The following is a 27,697-nucleotide window of genomic DNA, read 5'->3' on the forward strand; positions in this document are numbered from 1 at the left end:
ATAAAAAGAAACAATTTAATATAATTGAAATTGCACATAAAATTTCCCTTCACAATATATTTAATACTACAAGGTACAACACGGTAACAACATCACAATGTTATCATATATATATTGAATTATTTTTGTTCTATGTTCTATTTATGTACAAACTCATTCATATCACAAATTGTAACATACGTACAATCGATCAGTCATTAATGGCACCGTTCCATATATTGTTACGAGACATCGATGTAATAAGGCAGACAATTCGAAGCTATGGCATGTACACACGTATATACAAAACTTGAATACCAACTATAAACTATGGACCGTACTATTGGTCCATGGATGCCGCGAACGGTCCATTGATGTTAAATTTCGACCAGCGATAAGGTAGCCTATAAATAAATTTGTGTTAGTCCAAAAATCTCAGCTATCAAATATTCGATATATGTAATTACGAATAGCGATATTCCGTACTAGACCTTACAATTTACATTTGAGGGATCTTATAATATAATGTGACGCGATAATTAATTCGAAGCTTGAGTCAAAACCACTCTCTTTGTATTCTAAGTAAACAATCATTCTCGACTCGCAAAGTAAGTTGGTACGTAATAAATTCTACTAATTATTCTCCAATTCACAACGGCTATATATTGTACACTGTGGGTCTTATTGTTATAACTATTAAGTCTATAACTCAACACTCAGCTAAGCCCAAAATTGTGTGAAATATACATTACGTTAATTGTGATTCTATAAAAAAAACCATTCAAAATCATCATAAATTGAACATACTGTATTCGGAACTCCACTCCACAAAGAACATCTCCAAAACCATATCCACAAAATCCAAAATGAGAAAAAATATTGTTTTTTGATCCAACAAGATTCTTTTAGCACCCCATAGTTTATACTCTTAGGCTATCCTAGTGCCCGTGACCGTGGCCGTGCCCGAACATGCTGAGACCGTTCGGCTGGCTCGGCGCTCTGTTGTTGTTGTTGTTGTTGTTGTTGCCTTCAGCGTTTGTTTCGTTGTTGCCGTTTACGTTATTTCTGGAGTCGAGTTGTTGCTGCCACATTGATGCATAGAATCCTGCTTGAGCTAGCAACGAATCGTGACTGAAACGTGAATAATATACATTGTAATATACAATAATATGCCAATATAGGTATAAATGACTGCCTGTTTTAATGATTAAAAGCATTTTTATTTAACATTCAAGTAGGCTTTTACAAGAACTTTTGAATCTTCATTTAACAACTATATTAAGTGAAGCCACCACCGGTTCCGAAAGTAGATTCTACCGAGGAGAACGGACAAGAAACTCTTTTTCAAGATTTAAAAAAATACATTTAAAATTGGAAAAACATATAACATACCTTCCTCTTTCGATAATTTCACCATCTTTGAGTACAAGAATTTCATCCGCGTGCACGATTGTCGACAATCTGTGAGCGATTATAAGTGTAGTTCTGTTCGCGCAGACTCGCGCCAGAGCCGCCTGGAATAAAAAAAAAATATATGTCAGTATGATCACTGAACCTACCTCTCAAAGATTTCGTTCCAAATTTAAACACGTATAGTAAGACACAAATTAGATGTAGCATCGGAAAATGCAATGGAATGAAAATAAAACCGATTCCTGCCGATTTACACAACCAATAGAAATAGCTCCCTATCGCGCCATTCGACGCTTTTCTTCGCTAAAGATTCACGCGTCAGAAAAAGCAGGTGCATGTAAATCGACGCGTTAAATTGACGAATATATTAGGACATATGATATTACAATTTATTACGTTTATGCAAAGATCATATTCGCGTGAGAAATAAATATTGATAATTTGGGATAGCGTACTCAATTCCGATGTGATCGGTTTTACGAATTTTGCCGATGCTACATCTAAGTTGTGTCGTACTATATGTAATAATATGTGCAGTACGCAAGAGGTACACACACACACACACATTATATATATTTTTGCTCACATTGCCATGATACTAAAAACGTCCTATACCTCCGGTTGTTACTTTACCTATTGTCCATAAACTTTTACAATATATAGTGCCGCAGATCAGCCACTAGCTTAACCTAATCTGTGGCCTTACTTGTATATTCCTCTCCGTGTTGGTATCCAATGCAGAAGTAGCTTCATCGAGTAGAACGATTGCGGGATCTTTGAGAATAGTTCGCGCAATAGCTATTCTCTGCTTCTCACCGCCGCTCAAGCGCAGTCCTCTTTCACCGACCTACAGGAAATTTCAAAAATAAATCATACTATACAACAGCAGCCTGTAAATTCCCACTGCTGGGCTAAAGGCCTCCTCTCCCTTTGAGGAGAAGATGTGGAACATATTCCACCACGCTGTTCCAATGCGGGTTGGTGGAATACACATGTAGCAGAATTTCTATGAAATTTGTTACATGCAGGTTTCCTCACGATGTTTTCCTTCACCGCTGAGCACGAGATGAATTATAAAGACAAATTAAGCACATGAAACAGCGGTGCTTGCCTGGTTTGAACCCGCAATCATCGGTTACGATGCACGCGTTCTAACCACTGGGCCATCTCAACTCAATCATCATCAATCATACCATAAACATTTTGATTTCGTTTGTAGCCACAATAATATCACATCAAGTTCAAAAATGATTATTGAATAAAGAATTTTGGCTTCCACGTAGCGGGACTGAAAAAATCGTCAAGTTAAAATGAGGAGCAAGATTATTTAAAGGTAAGACGAAATGTCAGTTTACAAGAATAGGATAGCGATGGATATCTACACAAATACGAGTTCGAACTGCTCGTTCACACACGCGCGTGACAATACTAGTTTGTCTTGCTTTTAAACATTGTGTAATAAAACATAGCTCAGGTTGTGTAATGTTAAACTTAAATAATGTAAACACATAGCGGTTCAACGCTATGAGTCGAGATGGCCCAGCGGCTAGAACGCGTGCATCTTAACCGATGATTGCGGGTTCAAACCAGGCAAGCACCGCTGTTTCATGTGCTTAATTTGTCTTTATAATTCATCTCGTGCTCAGCGGTGAAGGAAAACATCGTGAGGAAACCTGCATGTGACAAATTTCATAGAAATTCTGCCACGTTTTCATTTCATCAACCCGCATTGGAACAGCGAGGTGGATTATGTTCCAAACCTTCTCCTCAAAGTGAGAGGATGCCTTTAGCCCAGCAGTGGGAATTTACAGGCTGTGGTTGTTTGTTGTGTTGTTATAGCGGTTCAACAGAAAGTCGTTTTAAATGAAATAAGTACGAGCAATATTTACCTGTGTATCGTACGCATCGGGGAATGTTAGTATCCTGTCATGTATGTCGGCGTTCTTCGCCGCTGAAATGATGTCCGCCGGGGTGGCGGTTAGCTTTCCGTACTGAATGTTGTAGCTGTAACAAAATGTTAAATCATATCATTATTAGTTTTAAAAGTGTGTGACCCATTGTAGTGAATTCTTTTTATCATTCGCAAAATTTTGTTTTATGCATTCGATTCTAAGGCTAGTGTAATTTCAGTAGTTCGGGATGGCCAAAAATAATATTATAGTTTTACAATGATGCTTCACTGTCTCTATCTTTTGTAAGAATGCCCCGCTATCGTCCCATTGTTTTATAATGACAGCTCAATCATATTTAAATTAAGAAATAGTGTTACATGACAGTATTAAATGCTATGCCATACAAAATAATATTAATTACAGTTTTACAAATTATCGATCAATTAAATAGAATAATAATTGTATATAATAAAATAAATTCAATAGCTCCTGCTATATTAATAATATGCAATAATAATGTGATATAAATTATGATATAGAATCAAATGTCATAACACCGTATTGAAGGATAAGGTTAATTTCGTAATACTAGGGTTCCATGACGAGATAGACACGAAATCGAAGAATCCCGAAGATACTAAAATTTCTTTCAAATAAGCGTGTCCAATAAGTCACATAACAGAAGAGAGAGCATGCGAATGTTGTCGGCGCACTCACCGCACGGAGTTGTAGCTAGACACGAAATAAGCGAGTCCAATAAGTCACATAACAGAAGAGAGAGCATGCGAATGTTGTCGGCGCACTCACCGCACGGAGTTGTAGCTAGACACGAAATCGAAGAATCCTGAAGATACTAAAATTTCCAGAGTCCAATAAGTCAGATAACAGAAGAGAGAGCATGCGAATGTTGTCGGCGCACTCACCGCACGGAGTTGTAGCTAGACACGAAATCGAAGAATCCTGAAGATACTAAAATTTCCAGAGTCCAATAAGTCAGATAACAGAAGAGAGAGCATGCGAATGTTGTCGGCGCACTCACCGCACGGAGTTGTAGCTAGACACGAAATAAGCGAGTCCAATAAGTCACATAACAGAAGAGAGAGCATGCGAATGTTGTCGGCGCACTCACCGCACGGAGTTGTAGCTAGACACGAAATAAGCGAGTCCAATAAGTCACATAACAGAAGAGAGAGCATGCGAATGTTGTCGGCGCACTCACCGCACGGAGTTGTAGCTAGACACGAAATCGAAGAATCCTGAAGATACTAAAATTTCCAGAGTCCAATAAGTCAGATAACAGAAGAGAGAGCATGCGAATGTTGTCGGCGCACTCACCGCACGGAGTTGTAGCTAGACACGAAATAAGCGTGTCCAATAAGTCACATAACAGAAGAGAGAGCATGCGAATGTTGTCGGCGCACTCACCGCACGGAGTTGTAGCTAGACACGAAATCGAAGAATCCTGAAGATACTAAAATTTCCAGAGTCCAATAAGTCAGATAACAGAAGAGAGAGCATGCGAATGTTGTCGGCGCACTCACCGCACGGAGTTGTAGCTAGACACGAAATCGAAGAATCCTGAAGATACTAAAATTTCCAGAGTCAAATAAGTCAGATAACAGAAGAGAGAGCATGCGAATGTTGTCGGCGCACTCACCGCACGGAGTTGTAGCTAGACACGAAATAAGCGAGTCCAATAAGTCACATAACAGAAGAGAGAGCATGCGAATGTTGTCGGCGCACTCACCGCACGGAGTTGTAGCTAGACACGAAATCGAAGAATCCTGAAGATACTAAAATTTCCAGAGTCCAATAAGTCAGATAACAGAAGAGAGAGCATGCGAATGTTGTCGGCGCACTCACCGCACGGAGTTGTAGCTAGACACGAAATAAGCGAGTCCAATAAGTCACATAACAGAAGAGAGAGCATGCGAATGTTGTCGGCGCACTCACCGCACGGAGTTGTAGCTAGACACGAAATCGAAGAATCCTGAAGATACTAAAATTTCCAGAGTCCAATAAGTCAGATAACAGAAGAGAGAGCATGCGAATGTTGTCGGCGCACTCACCGCACGGAGTTGTAGCTAGACACGAAATAAGCGAGTCCAATAAGTCACATAACAGAAGAGAGAGCATGCGAATGTTGTCGGCGCACTCACCGCACGGAGTTGTAGCTAGACACGAAATCGAAGAATCCTGAAGATACTAAAATTTCCAGAGTCCAATAAGTCAGATAACAGAAGAGAGAGCATGCGAATGTTGTCGGCGCACTCACCGCACGGAGTTGTAGCTAGACACGAAATCGAAGAATCCTGAAGATACTAAAATTTCCAGAGTCCAATAAGTCAGATAACAGAAGAGAGAGCATGCGAATGTTGTCGGCGCACTCACCGCACGGAGTTGTAGCTAGACACGAAATAAGCGAGTCCAATAAGTCACATAACAGAAGAGAGAGCATGCGAATGTTGTCGGCGCACTCACCGCACGGAGTTGTAGCTAGACACGAAATCGAAGAATCCTGAAGATACTAAAATTTCCAGAGTCCAATAAGTCAGATAACAGAAGAGAGAGCATGCGAATGTTGTCGGCGCACTCACCGCACGGAGTTGTAGCTAGACACGAAATAAGCGAGTCCAATAAGTCACATAACAGAAGAGAGAGCATGCGAATGTTGTCGGCGCACTCACCGCACGGAGTTGTAGCTAGACACGAAATCGAAGAATCCTGAAGATACTAAAATTTCCAGAGTCCAATAAGTCAGATAACAGAAGAGAGAGCATGCGAATGTTGTCAGCGCACTCACCGCACGGAGTTGTAGCTAGACACGAAATAAGCGAGTCCAATAAGTCACATAACAGAAGAGAGAGCATGCGAATGTTGTCGGCGCACTCACCGCACGGAGTTGTAGCTAGACACGAAATAAGCGTGTCCAATAAGTCACATAACAAAAGAGTGAGAGCATGCGAATGTTGTCGGCGCACTCACCGCACGGAGTTGTAGCTAGACACGAAATCGAAGAATCCTGAAGATACTAAAATTTCCAGAGTCCAATAAGTCAGATAACAGAAGAGAGAGCATGCGAATGTTGTCGGCGCACTCACCGCACGGAGTTGTAGCTAGACACGAAATAAGCGTGTCCAATAAGTCACATAACAGAAGAGAGAGCATGCGAATGTTGTCGGCGCACTCACCGCACGGAGTTGTAGCTAGACACGAAATCGAAGAATCCTGAAGATACTAAAATTTCCAGAGTCCAATAAGTCAGATAACAGAAGAGAGAGCATGCGAATGTTGTCGGCGCACTCACCGCACGGAGTTGTAGCTAGACACGAAATCGAAGAATCCTGAAGATACTAAAATTTCCAGAGTCCAATAAGTCAGATAACAGAAGAGAGAGCATGCGAATGTTGTCGGCGCACTCACCGCACGGAGTTGTAGCTAGACACGAAATAAGCGAGTCCAATAAGTCACATAACAGAAGAGAGAGCATGCGAATGTTGTCGGCGCACTCACCGCACGGAGTTGTAGCTAGACACGAAATAAGCGTGTCCAATAAGTCACATAACAGAAGAGAGAGCATGCGAATGTTGTCGGCGCACTCACCGCACGGAGTTGTAGCTAGACACGAAATAAGCGAGTCCAATAAGTCACATAACAGAAGAGAGAGCATGCGAATGTTGTCGGCGCACTCACCGCACGGAGTTGTAGCTAGACACGAAATCGAAGAATCCTGAAGATACTAAAATTTCCAGAGTCCAATAAGTCAGATAACAGAAGAGAGAGCATGCGAATGTTGTCGGCGCACTCACCGCACGGAGTTGTAGCTAGACACGAAATAAGCGAGTCCAATAAGTCACATAACAGAAGAGAGAGCATGCGAATGTTGTCGGCGCACTCACCGCACGGAGTTGTAGCTAGACACGAAATAAGCGTGTCCAATAAGTCACATAACAAAAGAGTGAGAGCATGCGAATGTTGTCGGCGCACTCACCGCACGGAGTTGTAGCTAGACACGAAATCGAAGAATCCTGAAGATACTAAAATTTCCAGAGTCCAATAAGTCAGATAACAGAAGAGAGAGCATGCGAATGTTGTCGGCGCACTCACCGCACGGAGTTGTAGCTAGACACGAAATAAGCGAGTCCAATAAGTCACATAACAGAAGAGAGAGCATGCGAATGTTGTCGGCGCACTCACCGCACGGAGTTGTAGCTAGACACGAAATCGAAGAATCCTGAAGATACTAAAATTTCCAGAGTCCAATAAGTCAGATAACAGAAGAGAGAGCATGCGAATGTTGTCGGCGCACTCACCGCACGGAGTTGTAGCTAGACACGAAATCGAAGAATCCTGAAGATACTAAAATTTCCAGAGTCCAATAAGTCAGATAACAGAAGAGAGAGCATGCGAATGTTGTCGGCGCACTCACCGCACGGAGTTGTAGCTAGACACGAAATAAGCGAGTCCAATAAGTCACATAACAGAAGAGAGAGCATGCGAATGTTGTCGGCGCACTCACCGCACGGAGTTGTAGCTAGACACGAAATAAGCGTGTCCAATAAGTCACATAACAGAAGAGAGAGCATGCGAATGTTGTCGGCGCACTCACCGCACGGAGTTGTAGCTAGACACGAAATAAGCGAGTCCAATAAGTCACATAACAGAAGAGAGAGCATGCGAATGTTGTCGGCGCACTCACCGCACGGAGTTGTAGCTAGACACGAAATCGAAGAATCCTGAAGATACTAAAATTTCCAGAGTCCAATAAGTCAGATAACAGAAGAGAGAGCATGCGAATGTTGTCGGCGCACTCACCGCACGGAGTTGTAGCTAGACACGAAATAAGCGAGTCCAATAAGTCACATAACAGAAGAGAGAGCATGCGAATGTTGTCGGCGCACTCACCGCACGGAGTTGTAGCTAGACACGAAATAAGCGTGTCCAATAAGTCACATAACAAAAGAGTGAGAGCATGCGAATGTTGTCGGCGCACTCACCGCACGGAGTTGTAGCTAGACACGAAATCGAAGAATCCTGAAGATACTAAAATTTCCAGAGTCCAATAAGTCAGATAACAGAAGAGAGAGCATGCGAATGTTGTCGGCGCACTCACCGCACGGAGTTGTAGCTAGACACGAAATAAGCGAGTCCAATAAGTCACATAACAGAAGAGAGAGCATGCGAATGTTGTCGGCGCACTCACCGCACGGAGTTGTAGCTAGACACGAAATCGAAGAATCCTGAAGATACTAAAATTTCCAGAGTCCAATAAGTCAGATAACAGAAGAGAGAGCATGCGAATGTTGTCGGCGCACTCACCGCACGGAGTTGTAGCTAGACACGAAATCGAAGAATCCTGAAGATACTAAAATTTCCAGAGTCCAATAAGTCAGATAACAGAAGAGAGAGCATGCGAATGTTGTCGGCGCACTCACCGCACGGAGTTGTAGCTAGACACGAAATAAGCGAGTCCAATAAGTCACATAACAGAAGAGAGAGCATGCGAATGTTGTCGGCGCACTCACCGCACGGAGTTGTAGCTAGACACGAAATAAGCGTGTCCAATAAGTCACATAACAGAAGAGAGAGCATGCGAATGTTGTCGGCGCACTCACCGCACGGAGTTGTAGCTAGACACGAAATAAGCGAGTCCAATAAGTCACATAACAGAAGAGAGAGCATGCGAATGTTGTCGGCGCACTCACCGCACGGAGTTGTAGCTAGACACGAAATAAGCGTGTCCAATAAGTCACATAACAGAAGAGAGAGCATGCGAATGTTGTCGGCGCACTCACCGCACGGAGTTGTAGCTAGACACGAAATAAGCGTGTCCAATAAGTCACATAACAAAAGAGTGAGAGCATGCGAATGTTGTCGGCGCACTCACCGCACGGAGTTGTAGCTAGACACGAAATCGAAGAATCCTGAAGATACTAAAATTTCCAGAGTCCAATAAGTCAGATAACAGAAGAGAGAGCATGCGAATGTTGTCGGCGCACTCACCGCACGGAGTTGTAGCTAGACACGAAATAAGCGAGTCCAATAAGTCACATAACAGAAGAGAGAGCATGCGACTGTTGTCGGCGCACTCACCGCACGGAGTTGTAGCTAGACACGAAATCGAAGAATCCTGAAGATACTAAAATTTCCAGAGTCCATTAAGTCAGATAACAGAAGAGAGAGCATGCGAATGTTGTCGGCGCACTCACCGCACGGAGTTGTAGCTAGACACGAAATCGAAGAATCCTGAAGATACTAAAATTTCCAGAGTCCAATAAGTCAGATAACAGAAGAGAGAGCATGCGAATGTTGTCGGCGCACTCACCGCACGGAGTTGTAGCTAGACACGAAATAAGCGAGTCCAATAAGTCACATAACAGAAGAGAGAGCATGCGAATGTTGTCGGCGCACTCACCGCACGGAGTTGTAGCTAGACACGAAATAAGCGAGTCCAATAAGTCACATAACAGAAGAGAGAGCATGCGAATGTTGTCGGCGCACTCACCGCACGGAGTTGTAGCTAGACACGAAATAAGCGAGTCCAATAAGTCACATAACAGAAGAGAGAGCATGCGAATGTTGTCGGCGCACTCACCGCACGGAGTTGTAGCTAGACACGAAATAAGCGTGTCCAATAAGTCACATAACAGAAGAGAGAGCATGCGAATGTTGTCGGCGCACTCACCGCACGGAGTTGTTGAAGAGCACGGTGTCCTGCGGCACGACGCCCACGGCTGCGCGCAGCGAGGCCTGCGTCACGGTGCGCACGTCCTGCCCGTCCACGAGCACGGCGCCCTCGTTCACGTCGTAGAAGCGGAACAGCAGCCGCATCACCGTCGACTTGCCCGCGCCGCTCGGCCCCACCTGCCCGCCGATACACCAATCAGAAACGACTTATAATAATAATAATAATAAAATCTCCTTAATACATACACTGAAAAGATAACAAAATACTTAGAACTGGCTAATGAGATTAAAAGGCAATGGCAAGTAGATAACATAAAAAACTTGCCCATTGTAATATCTACAACGGGCGTTGTCCCGAAAACTCTATCGAATAACCTAAATGCCCTACAAATGCCCTCATCCACCATCAGACTCATTCAGAAAGCAGTTATCCTCAACACTTGCCGTCTCACTCGTAAGTTCTTAGCATTATCAGATCCTTAATTTAAAGGCCGATACACTTGGCTTAGGCTCGTGTATCAGTTCCACTACCCCTCTAAAAGGGAGAAGAAACAGAAGAGAAACATAAATAATAATAATAATAATAATCATTTATTTCAGACCATAATTTACATAGATCCATATAGTGTTAGTAAAAATAAATTAATTAATCTTAATACCTAAATTGGTTAGTAAGTTCACAAAAGCAATTTTACTTAATTATTTATGTATGACATTTTTTTTAAACTAATTTTAAACTATTCTACTGGCCTACGTGAAGTCGTATCCAGTGAGCTAGTATTGGTGAATCCCAGCGGTCCGACAATGCACGCAAGATGGTGTTGGGACTGACTTATGCACGACAGTATAACGCTGCCGACTTCCAAATAATTCCTTGTCAAAAATTTCAACACCGGACCCTCAGGAACTCGAATTGGAATAGGCTATATGACTGGTTTTTAAAATCCATTTTATATTATCTAGTAGAGGTTAAGGAACCCGGTAAAAATTGATTTTTTATTTCTAGTACATATTTGCCGCAAAATATCATATTAAAAATTCATTATATTTAAATAACGCGCGAAAACGCTACTTGGACGATATGGCGCTGCAATCGGTGACGTCACTTTTCTGTATTTTAATCTGTTGTACATATAGTAGAAAAGCAAGGTTTACAAAAAAGTGACTTCATCATAAGCCCGGCCAATCAGGAGCGTTTTGTGTCACGTGACAAACGTTTGAAAAAATGCAATTTTTATTTATTGTTTTTTGAATAAATTAAGTATTATTTTCATGTTTCGTTAGTAAATAACCATTTCTAAACTCTATAATCTGCACTGATTACAATAATTCACAATTAATTTTTCACAGTCAAATAGCCTATTATCGAATATATCAATAAAGCATGCATAGTATACGAAATGTGATCGAATCTTAAGGATTCATCACTATACTATCACTATACAAGGTAGATTACAGACTATAGTGAGTTTGTTTCACTTAGAATACGTACCAGGGCGACGGTCGAGCCCGGCGCGACCTTGAAGCTGACGTTGTTGAGCACGAGGCGCTCGGGCCCGTAGCCGAACGACACGTGCTTGAATTCGAGCCCGCCACGCCGCACGAGCAATTCGGGCGCGCCCGCCGCGTCGCGCACGTCCGAGTCCACGCGCATCAGATCGAACATGTTCTCCATGTCCACGAAGTTCTTCTGTATCGCCCTGAGTTCGTTCCAAAGTGACAATTATTGAACCAGCCGACAGTGATAATGAAAATATTATTGCGTATATTCATTGTTTACATACAAACAAACTTGGTTGTAGGAAAAATCCTACCACAAAATTTGTTTTATTATTATTATAATTTGGGAGGTAAAAACCTAGACGGGCTTGCAAAGGTTAACCCCCCCCCACTCATCAGATATTCTACCGCCAAACAATAGTACCGAGTGTTAATTTGTTTCGGTTTGAAGAGTGAGTAAGCCACTTACCATCAGGTGGCTTATATGCTTGTCCGTCAACCAATAGCATAAAAAAAATTAAGAAGCTAATACTATTTTTTATTTAAACTCTCATTCAGGTCCGTAAAAATGTATTCCACGCTTATCATGCACTATGTGTACTCGCGTTATATCTGAATATAATATATAACGGATTAAAGATAACAGAAACAAAACAATGCCTATTTACATTATCATTCATTATTATCTCTTGTTTATAAGTTAGCTTACCTATAATAAGTCCCGAACCAGTTTAGCGGAACATACAACTGAACAATGTATGACGCAAACAGAACATAATCTCCAACGGTTAATTCGTAAGTTTTGACGACCATTGAGATTGCCAGCAACGAACCGGCCATCAAACCTAGAAGTTACAAATATTTGTAGTTGTTTTAACGATAAGTATTGTTAAACAAAATTTGAGTACTATAAACATGATGGTTATCGTAAGTGGAAGCAACATATTAGTGTAGAACATTTTATGTATAACTAGTTTTAGGCCGCAGATTCACCCGCGCGCTTGTTGCACTGTCATAGGTTTTAGGTATAATAAAATCAGTCATTGTTTCCTTTGCGGTTACAATTGACTTCATACCACATCAAATTAGGTTCAGTGATTTCGCCGTGAAAAGATAACAGACAGTTAATTTCGCATTTATAGTTTAAGCATAGATATCGGGTTCGGCTGTTAGTAAGGCCTTATCACATAAATATCGTTAAATCTTTCTAATATTTTAGTTAAGTAAATCTGACGAATTACAACAATTTAAATAACAGATTGTGACTAACAAAATCAGCAATATGATGAGCATTCATTAAAAATATTTAAATGAAACAACAAATAGACGTATTAAACAAATGAATGAGAGAATATTGACATTACCGTAATGAGAATCAGGTTACAGTTACATCACGTAAAAAGAAACATGACATAATTATGTACAAACATAAATGACATAAAATTCTCAGTGTGTAACAAAATAAGTTATCGAAACAAAAATGTTGTGAAACGGTTTCTTTAAAGATAACAACATTATTAATATAATGCAAATACAGATATAGATTATTGTAATCGTACATTGATACCGAACGATAATAAATAATCATTTTTATCGAATACGTATTAGAAAGATATCGTATATAATTTTGTAGCAATGAGTGTGAGAAAGAGGTTGAAATAGAGTACAAGAGGTGGGTAGGGTGGAAGTTGACCTTGGAAAATCGCTGTCACGACCAAACCGCTGTACCGAATTTGATGAAATTTGGTATAAAGCAAAGTTGCTTGATACATGACAACCAACAGCCTAAAACGCGGGCGAAGCCGTAGGCGACTACTAGTAATGGTTTAATTACATTGAATGTCTGTTTTAATATAAGTCATAGACAAATTAAATTAATATTTGATAGGAATAGCAAAAAGTTTGTATTCAAAATATATGATACATTTCAACTAAATTATAATATAATTAATTGTTACTCATTAAAAATGATCGAGCTTTAATTACGCATACAACGATAAGGCGATGCAATATTAATAAATATTTTTATTACATGAGAATGAGAACAAATAACAATTTATTAAATTAATTATTATTGGCGTCATTAACTTACCAGCACAGATAATAATATTCTGCATTGTATTGAGCATGTTAAGAGTTATCAAGGATTTAAATTCTTCTTTCTGAAAAAAGTTAATAATATTGTTTTAATATATAAAGCATTATTATGTCGACATGAATAATTTTTCCTATCTCTATGTTTGTCCTGTTTTTATTTACTTTTAGATTTCACTAGAACTACTATGATTTACAATTACATAGTACAAAATAAGAATTCCAAATATTTGTCTATGGTAGTAGAGTTTAAGCTCTATATAGGTATGACCATAAATGGTAGGTACAGGGCACCGACCATCTGGGTTACTTACCCAGTGGTTTGTTTTAAAAATACGTAGAAAATTTTGAAGCTACGCTTAGAAACTCAAATTTGTGTGTAATTACACATACAAATGAAATGACAAGATTTATATTGCACAGACAATGTAGTGAGTCTTCGACAAAGATTGTCTTAACTAAGTATATATGTAAATTTATCAGTTATGTTTGTACTTACTTGATAATTTAGAATGGCATCTTTATATGATACAACTTCGTATGATTCAGCGCCGTAGTACTTGACGGTTTCATAGTTGAGCAGCGAGTCCACGGAACGGGCTTTCTGTTCATTGTCGGCCAGATTCATCCTACGCTGGAATTTTGTACGCCATTCTGTGACTGCTATTGTTGCGACTGAAATAAAATCACAAATGTCAAAACTTTAAAATTAGAAATAAATTAATAATTTAGTATTAGAAAATAATTTGTTTATTTTTGTTTATTCTCCTACCCTCTTCTTATATGTATTCAATATTTTTTTTTTCTCATTTTTTTAAGTATCGGAATGGGGCCAAAAACTTGTATTTTTCCTTTAGATTCTTAGGTAATAAATATTAAACAGAGGGGGAAGGCTATTCTAATTTTTTTTTATAATAGTGGGAGAGGAGGTCAAAAATTAGTGGAAATAGTCTTACATGGAAAATAAATTAAGTCCTAAGTAATTAGACACAATAAAAAATAAAAATAAATAAAAGAACAAGCTAAAGGATATAAACGACTACCACTTCTATACTCACTTATGTAAAGCACCATTGTTGAGAAAACAATGAGCCCAAACCACACATTGAATGCCGTTACGAAGTAGATTACGGCTATTATGATGTCCACAATAGTCGGCGTTATCGAGAACAGGATGTATGACAGGAGATTGTCTATGGAATCGGTACCCCTGTCCATCACCCGAAGAACTTCACCAGTTTTCCTTGATAAATGCCATTTGAGGGGCAAGTCGTGTAAATGTCGGAACAACTCTAGCTGAAATGAAAATGTGTTATTTTCACGTTTGTCATTATTGTGTTTTATATTAATTTCTTTGTGTTGTTTAAAGGTGATTTTTTTTTCTAATTTATAAATTGTCTATACTATAATGCCTATACTTTGAGCCGAAATGGCCTAATGATGGACTACGTTTTCAAAAGTATTAAAACTTCAACAATATACTGTCACATGTGTATCCATCAATTCACTGGAGCAGCGTAGTAGAATAAGCCAAGCCGTGACCCAGCAGTGTCCGTTTACACTACCTTTTTCCTTTTATAGTTTAATATTATACAACACATTAAGAGTCGAGATGGCCCAGTGGTTAGAACGCGTGCATCTTAACCGATGATTGCGGGTTCAAATCCAGGCAAGCACCGCTGTTTCATGTGCTTAATTTGTCTTTATAATTCATCTCGTGCTCAGCGATGAAGGAAAACATCACGAGGAAACCTGCATGTGACAAATTTCATAGAAATTCTGCCACATATTTATTCCACCAACCCGCATTGGAACAGCGTTGTGGAATATGTTCCAAAACTTCTCCTCAAAGGGAGAGGAGGCCTTTAGCTCAGTTGTGGGAATTTACAGGCTGCTGTTGTTGTTGTTGTATCATACAACACGAAAATACGAGTAAAAACATCGCGATATGTCGCACGGGAGATGAGCTTTTACTGCGGGTGAAATCGCAAAGATCATCTGATGATTTGTAGCTATATAGCTATACTAATTCTAAAATACAAATTATGAACTTATAAACGCTTCAAGCTAAAAGCAACGGTCTCAAAAAATTTATTTTATATACTTGCGCTAGAGCTAACAAATTGACAGGCAGTCTTTATACGTATATAAAATGAGTATGGTGATTTTTAATCTCATTTTTTATCTGAGCTCAATTAAATATATCTTATACTCGCAAATATTTTCTAAAAGTAATCTCGAACTCGAGTAATAATTTAAGTGATAGCTGATAACGTACGAATATAGCCACACGGTCGCTGTTTTTTGTTACACCTAAAGTACTTAAGAATAAAGATCATTTTACAAAGTTAGTTGTAATACTTTTGCAGCGTAATAATGCTATCAATCAATTTTATTTACATAGTTGTAAAAAAGTGGAAGAACCCGATCAAAAAAATATCACCTATAAATTTAATTTAATTATTTCATATTTGTCATGATTATTTAAAGAATATTTTTATTAGTTTTTCTAGAGTACTATATACCTACACCTATAATTAGCACACACATTTATAGTGATACGATATATTAACTGTAATATTATATATCTAATATGTTATCTATTTCCGTAAAAAAAATGTGTTTCAGAATATAAATACATGAAGATATTAACTGCAAATAGAATCAAATAAAATCGTCGTCGAACATATTATGATAGAATCTTTTTTTTAAGTAATACAAGTAAGTCAAATTTATTCAATAACTAAAGTTGCTCTTCTTTTCTTCACAATAAAGAACCTGCGCCGAAAGTTGCGAGTTACAATAACAACAGTAACTAAATTTGCGTATCGTTTCATACATAACGTTTCTTTTACGAAGGTTATCGATATTAGTTGATCGAGTAGTATTGTTGGTAATGAGCGAACATTAAGGTCACCTAGTCGGCTGACCACTGAACCAGACATAGAATATGATACTAGCTTGTCATATGTACAAAACAATATTTTCTTATTATTCCTTTGCTTTGATTCAAATAATTTGTTAATTTGATGCCATTTACATATAAAAAGGTCTAATATGCTTCGTGGGTACTACAGATAAAAAAATATACAAATTATTTGTGTTTAGTGTACTGTGCCCATTTTTTATAGTAATGTTATACATCGCGACAATTTTGGTATTAAATTTCGATGTCTAAATTTAAATGCCGAATGTCCTTACTCAGGTCGCGGGCTAAAACAAAGATAGATTTCAGTACGATCGTTCTCTATTTGAAGCAAAAATATTAATTTTTTAGTCTGTTCGTGATGTATAGTATATTAAGAAAAACCCGATCCATAACAGAAATTTATCATAATATGTCTGTCTAATAAATTCAATTGTATAATCAACTTGAACTCACAGAATAATCACCTTCTACCTTAGGTACTTGCTAATATTAAAAAAAAATAGGCAAAATTTTTTTTTATGACATGTTGAGTAGCGTCCCATTATAATATAAATAATTTATGAAAATGTAACTTATGTTGATAAGAATCTGCGTCAATGTCAAAAATCATGAACTTGTATCATTATAAATATATCTTGTTATAACAATCAAGATTGTTAACTATTTAAAAAAGTTATGCGTGATCGACACAAGCTGTGATATAAATCGATCAAGTTAAAGAGCGATACATCTTTATCAGAAAATATATATATTAATAACTTAAACATACAGATAAAAAAACCACTCTAATTAAACATATAAAATACTTTTTTAGGTTTAGGTATTGTTAGTTGTCGTGAATAATTAAGAAACATTAGACCTTGTAATACTAGACCTTGGGTTTATTAAATTGGTATTGGAAAACGGAACTTATTATTGTAGTTTTAAAAGGAGATCGTATTGGCAACAGGATTTTGATACGAACGTTACCGCTTAGCAACAATGTTCGTGAGGTTGATAACTTCAGAAACATTTTAATTTATATTTAAGATTTAAGATTTGCATACGTGCTTGCTCGTTGCTTTGTCGTTTTACGCGAGAAGCGGCAAGAAACTCAGCAGTTACTTTCTATTGCAAAATTAAATAAAAATTTTCTTCAATAGGTAACATGTAGTAATATATTAAAAAAACTCGCGCCCGCTGTATGACGATGAGAATCGTAGTCTTCCGAAAACATAACGAACATTACTCGATTAATATCGTAGGCAACACCGGAATAAATCATATCATTCAGTAAAGAAACAGTCTGTAAATTTCTCACTGTTGGGCTAAGACCTCCCCTTCCTATGAAGAGAAGGTTTTGGAGATTATTCCACCACGCTGCTACAATACGTGTTAGTGCGTATACATGTAGCAGGTTTCCTTACGATGTTTTCTTTAACGACCCAGCACGAAATGAAGTATGAACCCAAATTAATAACAAGAAAATTCCGTCGTATATGTCTGCATTTGAACCCGCAATCATCTATAAAGATGCGCGGGTTCTGACCACTAGGCTCACTTACAGTAATACAACATAAACTTATTTAAAAACTATACTGAATTCCGATCATCGAGATCCTGATAAACGACCAGGATGTACGAACAATTAAGAAAATATAGGATATTGTTAATTGTTTAGATTATTAATTACACGTGTTACCTGCAATTCTCTCGTTGTGTATTGTTGAACTCTTATCCACAGGAACGAGCGAAGGTTGTTCAATAGGCCCATGCCGCCGGTGCCGCCGCCTTGCAGAAACTTGAAGAACACGTATATCACGACGAGGTCCCATCGGAAGTATAGAGGCGGTATTGAAAGACTGTCAACTGCAAGATAAAAATATATAATGACGATCTCCCTGGTCGAGTGTTTTTATGGGTACGCCACTCCGATGTTCCGGGTTCGATTCCCGGCCGAGTCGATGTAGATTACCATAAGTTTTCTATGTTGTCTTGGGTCTGGGTGTTTGTGGTACCTTCGTTACTTCTGATTTTAAATAACACAAGTGCTTTAGCTACTTACATTGGGATCAGAGTAATGTATGTGATGTTGTCTCATAATTCATCAATTCAATTCATATATGATATTCGCTATCTGTGTCTGTGTTATAAACAGTAATACACTATTGACAGACATTTTTAACTTTACCGTTTCGTATATTCAAATCGTTTATTAAAAAATACATTGGTAAAAAAGGCATATTATTCGATACAAGATTTTGTAGATGATACGATGTAATTAATAACTGTTGACTTCCAGGCAGGATACATTTTATACATATATAATAGTATTTAACTAATATGATTGTATTTTTTAAATGTTGAAAAAGAGTAACTACTGAGTTTCTTGCCGGTTCTTCTCGGTAGAATCTACTTTCGGAACCGGTGGTAGCTTCACTTAATTGTTAAATGACGATTCAAAAGTGCTTGTATAAGCCCACTTAAACTTTATTTTGATATTGATGACGATTATATGAAATTTTAGTTAAACTACACGAGTTAAAAAATCTTAAATAAGACTGATGGTGAATTTCGTTCATTGTGGTCAATCTTGATGATATTCTTGTCAAGAAGGAAACATTATACTCTATTGCGGCATGTGTAATCTGCTATTGAATACCTTGACGGAAAAACTCTAATCTATGTACATCTACATAACCTAGTCACCGAACCACGGATATCTGACACCAAGGAGGCGGTATAACAGAAACAGATGTTTTATATTTATAGTCAAATTGAAAAATACAATATGAAAATTTTATCAACTGATTTAATTCACTATAATAACTTTTTGGCGCAAACACTATTCGCATACAACAACTATACCAATATTATAAATGCGAAAGTAATTTTGTCTGCCTATCATCGGCGACTTCATTACTGAACCGATTTTGATAAAATTTGGTACGAAGCAAGCTTGAACTGCAAAGAACGAGTTAGACTTTTTATGTCTAACACCTAACGACTAAGTCTAAAATACGCTTGAGAACTTATATGCTTCTCTCTCGCACCTGTAGTTACACTGATTCAGTCACCCTTTTGAATAGAACATAATAATTCTAAGTACCTGGTACCCAAACGGATTTGCACAAAGCCTTATCAAGTAAATATACTAATCTCATTAGAAAGTATGAAATATTGCAATTAAAATAAGTACTACGATAACGATATCGCTACACACTACGTGATTGTATAGGTATAGTATTTTTTTTAGATTGCCCGGGTAGATATTATTTTTTTTATTCTCATTTTAAGAGCTGAGTCCCTTAGGTGACTATATTGCTCTGGTAGATTTCACAAAAAAAATATATCCTTACAATAATTACACATATCATGTTATCTAGTGACGTTTACCTTTATTACATATAATTCTTGCTAGTTCTGAATCTGAAGTAGGATCGATCTATCTGTTAGTTGTGCTAGGAGGGGTTCGCTACGAACACACTCCATTAAAATGTGGTATACATCCTCTACAGGGGTAGATATTATCTTATTAGTAAAAGTCGCTACACAGCGGAACTCTAAAAATAAGTTTCGTTTTTAAAATGAGTTGGACCGAATGTTATAGCAGTCACAATTGACGAGGTAAATCTTTGTCGAGTTCAGAGAGATATGACAAAATAAGCTCCAATTCCTCTTGCCTATTTTTATGCCGATTTGAAGGCATTTATCAAGTCGTGAGCGATTAAAAAATTAAATATGATATCCAGATCAAAACTACGGAACCCCAATGCTTTTACAACTTGCACAAATAATCTGCTGATAATTAGGTCAAGAGTATATCAATTCAATGATAATTTAAAATTCTTTTCATTTGGCGGTCTACAGGAGAATGATACTAGTGACCCTAAAAGTCATTGCGATAAACCTGAAAACTTTTTATTATTTTAAACGTGAGGCGAGCCTGCGCTTTCTGTTTTCTAGGGTTCCATACCAGAAGGGTAAAAACGGGACCCTAGTCTGTCTGTCACCAAGCTGTATCTCAAGTACAGACAGTGGAAATTTTCACAAATTATGCATTTATATTGCTGCTATAACCACAATTACTAAAAACTGAATAAAATAAATATTTAACGATTACCATACAACAAACACAGTTTTATTCCCTTTTTACTGGATAACAATAATGACAACAGATAGATTTGAAATATTCACAAAATCGTCAGTAGTATTTTTTACTTCAATAATTTTTTTTTTTTAATTTTTACGACAAAAAGTCGCTCTTTCCTGAATTCGACTTACATTTAACCGCTCTTAACATGCTCAAACTGTGCAGTATCTATTTCATTTTTTTAAACAAATTAATAGTTTATTATTTTGGGGGTATATAACCAACATACTTATTTATTATTTAGGAAGTTAATAACTATACCCACAACCATTGATATTAATCAATATTATGAACCAGCCTTTTCCGATATTTTCCATCACTAATGTGACAGATTTTGATCGCAGCGGCTATCTCGACGTCGAGTAGCTACTGCGAAGGTCATATTATAGTAGTCAAGTGTGTCTAAGACGGGCAGAAGACAAAGTTGCTTTCGCATTTATAATATTAGTACAGACAATTTATTTTTAGTTATTTAAAATAAAAAACAATATATATATATATATATGCTATACAGTCGCTTATATTGATACTGAAAACATACCACCGGTTGGTAAAACACCTACAAAGGGTACAAAGTTTAGATTCACGTTTTAATATAAAGATGAAAACTATGAGTGTCATATATTGCGATGTACTTTATCGCCACGCGAGGTTTTAGCGATCTTACGAGCCATAAACAACATCGTAAAAAATTCAATTTATAGCTACTTTTATAAAAATGTATAATTTAATTTATTGTTTAAAATTAAGTTAAACTATTCCTTCTCGTTATTAAGCCCTATGATTGATGATCTTTAGATAACTTTAAGCTACGATTGTTTCGTAAAATACAAAAAAAAACGCGCCATAAACAACAAATTCCATGAAAAATTTATATGAGTGAGAAATATTACTTTCTATGTGGTCAAACAGTATTAATAAATATTTGAATGGCAATATATTCAGGTACTGTGTGTGGGATATAGAGAGGACACTTCAGTGATTTGATACTAAGTTTTGTTTTAAAAAAATCCTATATGGGGCAGTGAATACTCCTTTGGTAACTTACAAGGTCTAACTTATATATTTTAATTCGTACTTTTTTTTCAATTCGTGTAAGGCAATAAAAAAAATCTGCACATGTCGGAAGAAATTGTGACACAATGTTGCTGAAAGCTTGGCGAAATAAATTTCGAATGTGTCAGAAAGAGGTTTCGGTATCTATGATCACCTTTTTTTATTTATTATCTGTTGTCAGAGTCGGATTTAAAGGTGTGGAGGCCCAGGGGCCACAAAGCAGTGAGGGCCCTAGACAACCAGAAGCGTGAACACCGTAATAATTATATTATTATGAATTAATTAGTTTTTTTTATGTTCAATCAGTAAGCTATGAATTGTTTCGTATTTGTATCGGTAACTTTTAAAATATTAAATAGTAACATTATTATAATTTGACTATATCTCAGTATTTGTTAACTTGCTGAAAACAGTGGCCCCCTCTCATGTGGAGGCCCCAGGGCAGTTGCCCCGGTTGCCCTCCCCTAAATACGGCCCTGTCTGTTGTAAAGTACTATAAAAACTTACCAATTTTTTTGTTATAAATAGGTACATATAAGTTGATCACTCGTCCGACTAGCAGTGCAATTATACAGATAAGCACGTATATTTGTAAACACAGGCTCTTCCTAGGCCAGAGGAAAGGCAACAGTGTACGAAGTTTGCCGAACACATTGCGAAAAGTCGATCTATTGTCAACCTGCAAAGGAATATGACGCTAGAAAAATATACTAGGAAATGTTCTTAAACTGCTACCTTTTGCAATTTGGTACATAAAATATAACTTTAATCGCAGTTTATTAATTGTAACTAAATCAATTATTCATAACATTTAAATGTCAAAAATATTTAATTATATATTTTATGAATTTATAATTTAACTAGCCGTTTGTATTTTTGAAAAATTAGACGAAAATATCTCTTCTCTTTTTTACTTATTGGTTACGAGGGCACATAGTTGCGCGTAAGGACCTTAAATATGACGACCACGCAACTTAAATCTAACTACAAAATATTACGTATTATTCGAACTCATCACTCATAAGGGATATTTATTTATTTATTTATTACATATGGCACACAAGACAGGTAATAACTGATAAATATCTAGAAAATAAATTACAAATTTCGAAGATTAGTTACACCCTAATATTTGTGTACACATCAAGCAATAATACATTAATTCACAGTTAACAAAGGCTGAAGCTATTACAAGTAAAAATTAAAGGAAAAAAAAATCACACGAATATTAAATTTTTTGAGAAATTAGGCAATAATTTTAAAAAATGGCAGAATTTTTTTTTTATAAATAATATTACATAACAATGTCAAATATAATACATACTAAGTTTTAAAGATTGAATTGAATTGGATAAGTGTTTATTTACGTAAAGAGCCTTAAACATCAAAACGCGGATAAAGCTAGAGCGACATAAATCCTCTAGCAATTATCATGAACACAGAAAATAAAGGTAAACATTTCTATACGTCCCGTTTTCACTACCTATTATATTTTATAATATTACGACATGTGTAAGCATGGAAGTAACCTAACTGATACTTAATAATGATATACAATGTCGAAATAATTATAAACCTTTTTAGTTTTAAGATTAATGTTTTGTACGTTATAGGAACAAAAAAAAAACGAAAATTACATCAAGTTTAGTAATCAATTTTTTCATTTCGACGACAATTTAAGCAAATATAATTTACTTATTCATTGGCCACGTGTGAGGAACCATTACCTTAAGTTTTAGTTTCTTTTCGTCTGATACTACGATTAAATGATTTTGATATGGACATGACATCTTAACCTATATACTAATAAAGATAACATAATTATTTTTACTAGACGTACATATGTCATTATTCAGTTGTATTTTTAATACCGGAGTTTGATTAAAAACTCTTTGGTACATTTTTGTTAATAAGTGATTTACAACAGAAACAACATCAAGATATAGTACTTACGACACAACTTAGATGTCGCATCGGCAAAATTCGTAAAACCGATCAAATCCGAATTGAGTACCCCATACCAAATTATCAATATTTATTTCTCATGCGAATATGATCTTTGCACAAATATAATAACTTGTAATATCATATGACCGAATATATTCGTCAATTTGACGGGTTTTTTTACATACACTTGCTTTCTCTGACGCGTGAATCTATAGCGACGAATAGCGTCGAGTGGCGCTAAAGGGAGCTATTTCTATTGGTTGTGTAAATCGGCAGTAATCGGTTTTAATTTCATTCCATTGCATTTTCCGATGCTACATCTAATTTGTGTCCTACTATACATAATAACTTTAAATATAAGTCTTAGCAAAATTTAGAGACGTAATTTTGTTAACAGATTTTACTTACCCTAGGGGGAATGTTCCGACGACTTCCATCATCGCTTTCGAGGTATTCAAACTGGTGCATAATACCAGGAGCTTTCATACCAAGAATGAACATTATCATACAGGAGACATAACGTCCAACGAAGAGTGACATTTCCAAACGATCTTGGAGACTGAAAAATAACAATATTATACACAAGTTCGACCAAGCATTACCTATATTTTATATCACAACAACAGCCTGTTAATTCCCACAGCTGGGCTAAAGGCCTCCTCTCCCTTTGAGGAGAAGGTTTGGAACATATTCCACCACGCTGTTCCAATGCGGGTTGGTGGAATACACATGTGGCAGAATTTCTATGAAATTTGTCACATGCAGGTTTCCTCACGATGTTTTCCTTCACCGCTGAGCACGAGATGAATTATTAAGACAAATTAAGCACATGAATCAGCGGTGCTTGCCTGGGTTTGAACCCGCAATCATCGGTTAAGATGCACGCATTCTTACCACTGGGCCATCTCGACTCTTCTATATTTTATATAGTAAATAATAATTAGTTACACGATATCTTACTCTTTTAAATGCCACCACCATCCTTCTTTATTGATATTTAAGAATGATAAATTTTCTGACACAAATATCATAGCCCAGAACACAAGTAACACGAATCCATGGCCCCTCGGTGGTACCGACGGTAGGAGATACCGCCTTTCAATCACAGCTAAATGTGCTGATAGTGGAAAAACTATAAGGTTTACCACTACAGCTAATATCTAAAAAGTAATATAAAATAAATAACATCTAAAAAAAACATTAAAATACATGTAAAAGATTTATTCATATTCAATATTATTAATAAATTTGTTTAAATATAAAAATACTATTATTTATTTTTATGGCGTTTTTAAAATTCCCGCTCTTTCATCTTCAGGGAATATAACCAGAAACATATGGTTTATGTAATTGAAACGGCTATTGTTAGTTTATGTGCACAGCATACAAATGACTCATGTAGAAAACAGTACAATTCATTATGTTACAGTAATTTCTACGCCAAATATACTATATAATATTTGAATTACTTTCAAATATTATTACGACTCTTACAATATTCATATTTATTTTGCAAAATCAAATCAAACCCATCCATATAGACAGTCCACACAGTCTACACAGTCATCTCGTACTAAAGATATATTAAATATAAAAATGAAAAATGAACTAATTGCAAGGTGACATAATAAATGAAGCGTATATTTGAAACAACAGCTATTAATTCACAAAGAAAATTATCAGTCATTACATTATTGCTATAAGTATTGAAGAGTGGTCTTTATGAATTTAAAAAATATTCTCTATATAAACAATACACTTTAATAATTTGAGAAAACATTAAACTTATAAAGATCTAAAATCGAAATTATATATACAAAGGTTTTACGAAATAACCTTGCAGTATAATTTAAATCAACATAATTGTTTTAATTTGCATTAGAATTGACTGTGTAACTGCATACTTTAACATAATTTGTATGTCAATATTATAGAAATTATTATAGGTATTAGATTCTCACCATATATCCATAGATATGTCCTCCTTTGAATACAAAGGCTTGTAAAAGAAACCTCACAACAGCCAATACAGGTACAAAAAGTGTGAAAAATAATTGCACCAAAAATAATTTTGATGATCTAACATCTATTACTTCTGTAGCATATCTGCAATCAAATTAAACTCCATTCAAGTCAGTTTTCACAAAACAAATTATTTAATACCATTTTGGAAAAATAGTTGTGTACTATGCAGATTAAGATCATAAAAATAATAATTAATATCATATATAACAGGTTAATTTGCATTTCCTGAATGAAATTAATATTAAGAAAGTATCAATATCATTTTTTTAACAATTGTTTTACTGCATATAGTAAAACAAAGGTCTTAAATACAGGTTCAGTATAAGTCACCAAATTTGATATGCACTCATTATTATATCAAAATTTCATTATTTAATTTGCTTATTGAAAATGATAAGAATTTATCATTTTTAATAAAAAAAAAATCTAGATTAAAAATAATATTCCTTAAAATTTTAACTGTATATTTTTCTTTTATTATGATTTTCTTTTATTAATGTGTAAGTTTTAATATGTATACACTTATACAGCATTGAATTACCTAAAAGGTAAATGAGTGACACACAAAATGACTACACTGTTCACTCCTATGATATTATGTGTTTAAATGTTGTGTAATTATTTATCTAAATACATAATAATTGTTTGAAAAATTGGTGTGATCACATTTTAAAGTGTTAATTGATTTATATTTTTTCAATATGAATAGTAAGTATTCATTGAATAAAAATAAAAATAATATGTTGTTGAATGAAATTACTATCTCTATTTACTTACCTTTTATACATAACAATTTGTATTATCCCAAATACAAATAGGAAGCCACCAATGACGGCGGCAGACACTGTCTCCATAAAACATTGTGAAATTCCATGATCTATCCATATTTCGCCCAAAGTAACGTTCGGCGGACAGTACTCCATGGGGCTTCTAAAATTAAAACGTTCTTCTAATACTCAGAGAAGAAAAACAACCGGTCGCTGAGTTTTAACCGTAAACACCGGCATTAGCGATCGACTATAGTATTTTTATAGGTTAGTGTATTATATTTATAACAAAAAACTACACATTAAGCTTCATAAATTCATACTTTGCATTAAAGTTTGCCAAAAAACAACGCGCAATTTAATATTCAAGTAATAAATAAAAATTAAGCTTTTAACATACGTTTTCAGTACATATCACTATAATGTTCAATAACAAACCTTGTTTTTTTCACGTATAATCAAAATTTCTTTATCATGCACACACGTAATAAAGTAAATGATATATACATTACATTACCTTCCGAAGAAATTATCGAATAAAATCGCTTAATCTGTGACAGACAGATGACTAGACATTACATTTTATGACAAGTAACTGCTAATATCTAAGACAAATGTCAATCTGACAGCTGACTATTGAGCTTCCAATCTTTTGACAGCACACAATGTTGCCCAAAACATTAGAAAATATAAAGATACCATGCATACCGTAGCCAAGATAAACTACGAATAACTAGATAACTCACTGATAACAATTATAACCAAACTAGTAAGTGATATTAAAGTAGTATATTGAAATATAAATTAAACCACATCAAATATTACTGTAGTACCGAATTTATGTGTTGTTAATCGACCTGTAGGTTAACTTGTGGCGTATGCTTATTAGCCCACAAACATTACTTTATTATGTACTGAGATATATTTACCTAGTTACAAGTTTACTATGTTTTATATTCTACAAACATGTAATGGCAGTATTTCATTGGAACCATTTACAGGTTTTATAACCGCTTAGATTCATACATTATAAAAATCTAATGCACCAGTATTACACTTGTTATGAGATAAATATCACAATGTTTTATATATAATAACATCATACAATTATCATATTCAATTTCAATTATTACGGCGCTTATAATAACCGCTTTGTCCGGCATTGTAAAAACAATCGACTAGATTGCAGATGAATACAATATGAATATTAATATATTTATTTGATCAACAGATCAACATAATTCATTCCGTATATGTTACCGGATGAAATAGGTAT

The 27,697-nt window shown here is 36.0% G+C and overlaps 1 protein-coding gene across 3 annotated transcripts; it reads right to left on the bottom strand.

Annotated features, from left to right (window-relative positions):
- Position 1: 1 nt before the first annotated feature.
- Positions 2-27,036, bottom strand: LOC124534042 (ATP-binding cassette sub-family B member 6). Of its 3 annotated transcripts, none has more exons than XM_047109678.1 (17): positions 26,939-27,036; positions 26,432-26,584; positions 25,591-25,735; positions 24,590-24,789; positions 24,038-24,188; positions 22,190-22,361; positions 18,176-18,342; positions 14,624-14,861; positions 14,065-14,240; positions 13,564-13,633; positions 12,181-12,316; positions 11,464-11,671; positions 9,970-10,148; positions 3,282-3,396; positions 2,099-2,239; positions 1,372-1,493; positions 2-1,110 (listed from the first exon to the last, which is right to left on the bottom strand). In XM_047109678.1, exons 2-17 carry the CDS (start codon positions 26,575-26,577, stop codon positions 918-920), a joined length of 2,559 nt encoding a protein of 852 aa, XP_046965634.1. In that variant the 5' UTR covers positions 26,578-26,584; positions 26,939-27,036; the 3' UTR covers positions 2-917. The 3 variants fall into 3 exon arrangements, with proteins under 3 accessions (XP_046965634.1, XP_046965633.1, XP_046965635.1); XM_047109677.1 differs by having other exon boundaries at positions 26,860-27,016; XM_047109679.1 differs by lacking the exon at positions 26,939-27,036 and adding an exon at positions 26,822-26,838.
- Between the last annotated feature and the right edge of the window lie 661 nt (positions 27,037-27,697).

This window comes from Vanessa cardui, chromosome 12 (assembly GCF_905220365.1).
Source record: "Vanessa cardui chromosome 12, ilVanCard2.1, whole genome shotgun sequence".
In the NCBI taxonomy this organism is placed as follows: domain Eukaryota; kingdom Metazoa; phylum Arthropoda; class Insecta; order Lepidoptera; family Nymphalidae; genus Vanessa; species Vanessa cardui.